The 3,407-nt window shown below is 36.2% G+C and overlaps 1 protein-coding gene across 1 annotated transcript; it reads left to right on the forward strand.

Annotated features, from left to right (window-relative positions):
* Positions 1-846: 846 nt before the first annotated feature.
* Positions 847-2,135, forward strand: LOC100026879 (olfactory receptor 5B12-like). The gene is made up of 2 exons (XM_001377314.4): positions 847-1,756; positions 2,092-2,135. Exons 1-2 carry the CDS (start codon positions 847-849, stop codon positions 2,133-2,135), a joined length of 954 nt encoding a protein of 317 aa, XP_001377351.3.
* The last annotated feature ends 1,272 nt before the right edge of the window (positions 2,136-3,407 follow it).

Raw genomic sequence — 3,407 nt, forward strand, 5'->3', positions numbered from 1 at the left:
CAGTGTGTAGATTGGTGAAAGAGGAAATTCAAGAAAGAAGACATTTCTCTGCTTAGATGGATCTTAGAGGATGTGATAAAGAAAGACAAAAAGATCTTGAGAATGATATATTTTGGAAGGCAATACTAAGAGTTAATTGGAGAAAAATAAACAATTCGATTTAGGCAAGTAAGGGTTCAAGAGAGAAAAGATAACATGAATTTGTAGTGAATTAGGAGTAGATAATATTGAGGGTTGGCATAACCTCTGGTAACTGGTGAAAGCATAAAGTGTCAAGGATATTAATTCAGCTATTAGAGTGGATTATACCAGTAAACCACAGGGTCAAGGTTATGAATGAAAAGGAGATAGATTTGAGTAAAACTAATAAACTTGTGAAACAGGGAGGGATGTAGCAATTGATATTCAGGGTGAAAAGTAAATTGGTTTTTAGAAGGGGAGAGTCAGAGATGGAAGATAGGATATTGCTATTTAAAGAGGGAATTACAGAATTTTGGAGGATAAAGGTGGAACAATTATGAGAAAGGGATAAATCGAAGGTATGGCCAATTCTCTGTGTAGCTACGGTAGAATCATCATGGAGTACATGAAGGTCATTGAAGTCCAGTAATATAGGCTAAAATTGTGGAAGGGTATATTCCTTATTGCTAGATGCAAAATAGTCATTATTGCAGCACTGATAGTATTGTGCTAAATTTAAGCTACATAAAAACATTTTGCTATGCCTTTGACATTTTAATAAAACTCATATTCTATAAGCCAGAGAAAATATTAATTATTGCCACAATTTATTTGGTTGATTTTTTTCTTTTCCCAGGTGAAACACCAAAATCTCTAAAGTCATTCATGGAAAATGGATCAGAGGTTAAGGAATTCATTCTTGTGGGACTAACAGATGTCCCAGAATTTCAGGTCCCCCTCTTTATAATATTCACCATAATCTACCTAATCACTTTTGTGGGGAACCTGGGAATAGTAGCTCTGATCTTTTGTGATTCTCGTCTCCACACACCCATGTACTTTTTCCTTAGTAATCTTTCCCTGGTGGATTTTAGTTACTCCTCAGCTATAGCTCCCAAGGTAATGTCTGGGTTACTCCCAGGGAACAAACTTATCTCCTTCAATGGATGTGCTACACAAATGTTCTTCTTTACAGGTTTAGCCACTGTTGAAAATTACCTCTTGGCTACAATGGCCTATGATCGCCATGCAGCTGTGTGTAAACCTCTCCATTACACCACTCTCATGACACCCAGTTTATGTGCTTTTCTGGCTATTGGGTCCTACTTCTGTGGTTTTCTTAGTTCCTCCATTCATACAGGAAACACGTTTAGCATCCACTTCTGTAAATCTAACGTGGTCCATCACTTTTTCTGTGATATTCCACCCCTCATGGTTCTCTCCTGCTCTGACACAGCTATTAATGAAATGATTGTCTTCTTTGTTGTGGGATTCAATGTCTTTTTTGCTCTTTTCATCATTTTGATATCCTACTTATTCATCTTTATTGCCATTCTGCGGATGCGCTCAGTTGAGGGCCGGCAGAAAGCCTTCTCTACCTGTGCTTCTCATCTCACAGCTGTGTCCATATTTTATGGGACAGTAATTTTCATGTACTTACAGCCCAGCTCTAGTCATTCCATGGACATAGATAAAATTGCTTCAGTGTTCTACACTATGGTAATTCCCATGTTAAATCCTCTGGTCTATAGTCTAAGGAATAAAGAGGTCAAGAGTGCTTTTAAGAAAATTATTGATGGGACAAAGTTATTCAGACTCTCCTGATTCAGAAGAAAACTGTTCAAGGATTTTTCTTCTCCTCTTTTATCTTTAAAGCACAAATTCTCCATGTTCTTGAAGCTTAAATACTTTGGCCACATAATGAGAAGACAGGACTCATTGGACAAGACCCCAAAATTGAGAAATATTGAAGGCAAATGGAATTGAGGGTGGCAGAACATAAGATGAATAGATAGTGTCATGGATACAACAAACACGAGCTTGGAGAAACTTCTGGAGATAGTGAAAGACAGAAGATCTTGGCATGCTATGGTCCATGGGATCACAAAGAGTTGGGCATGATTGAATGACTGAACAGTGAAATCACTTTGTCCTACATATCATTTATAACTTGAATCAGAGAATCTGAATTCTTCCTCTCAATCTAAAACCTAGGACACATGTCACTTTTTGGTCTTTCTGCATTTGATTCTGTGATTTATAATTTTTTGTAAATTTGGGGGGGTCTAGAAATTTTCTCATAACTCTATCCCTTCATTATTGATTTCTGTTTATTTATTAAATTTCATGTTCTTCAATTATATGTAGAAATAATTTTTGACAAATTTTTATGGCATTTTATGATTCTGATTCTTTCCTTCCCTCTCTCCCTCCCTAAAGTGGCAAATAGTTCAATATACCAATGTTTTCATGCAATATGTATTTCTACATTCCCCATGTTGCAACTGAAGACACACATTATATATGAAATTAAAAGAAAAACTCATGATGGAAATAAAATGAAGAATGGAACCTTTGATCTACAGTTAGATTCCAAGGGTTCCTTCTTTGGCTGTAGATAATGTTTTTTTTTTTTTAAATCATGAATCCCTTGGAGTTATCATGAAACTTTGTTTTGCTAATAATAGTTTAATACTTCACAGTTGATCATCATACTATATTTTTGTTACTGTATACACTCTTCTCCTAGCTCTTCTCATTTCACTTTGCATCATTTCATATAAGTCTTTCAGGATTTTTCACTTAATCCTGTTCAATGTTTCTTTTTTTTTTTAAACCCTTACCTTCTGTCTTGGAGTCAATACTGTGTATTGGCTCCAAGGCAGAATAGTGGTAAGGGTTAGGCAATGGGGGTCAAGTGACTTGCCCAGGGTCACACAGCTAGGAAGTGGCTGAGGCCAGATTTGAACCTAGGACCTCCTGTCTCTAGGCCTGGTTCTCAATCCACTGAGCTACCCAGCTGCTCCCCCCCCCCCCATTCAATGTTTCTTATGGTGCAATAGTTTTCCATTATTTCCATATACCACAGTTTGTCCAGCCATTCTCCAATTGTCCATCCCTTTGTTGGGGATATTTTTTGAAGAGCTGTTTATTTTTTCAACTTATATTCTTAAAGAGTTTCATGCAGTTAGAGGGTAAACAGGGAAGTTTAATTAATTACACATGGCCATATCTCTAATCTGAGAAGTTTAAAATGATTCTGAATCATTTTTTTAGTGATACTATTTATAGTTAATTGATTTTATCTTGTAATTGCCCAAGTCATGGTTGTCACTCTCTACCCTTAGTTCAGAATTCAGCTGATCTATAATGGATTACATTTAGAAATCCAGGTATTTGGACAATTTGTCTTCTATTCTTGCCTCAAGGAATTCTTCAAACTTTAG

Source organism: Monodelphis domestica, chromosome 6, assembly GCF_027887165.1.
Source record: "Monodelphis domestica isolate mMonDom1 chromosome 6, mMonDom1.pri, whole genome shotgun sequence".
Taxonomy (NCBI): Eukaryota; Metazoa; Chordata; class Mammalia; order Didelphimorphia; family Didelphidae; genus Monodelphis; species Monodelphis domestica.

What these genes read in the sequence shown, in the direction of transcription:
- LOC100026879 (XM_001377314.4), top strand. Translation starts at nt 847, where the DNA reads ATGGAAAATGGATCAGAGGTTAAGGAATTCATTCTTGTGGGACTAACA. An exon ending in TGCTTTTAAGAAAATTATTG is followed by an intron (nt 1,757 to 2,091) that starts ATGGGACAAAGT and finishes TGATTGAATGAC; the next exon opens with TGAACAGTGAAATCACTTTG.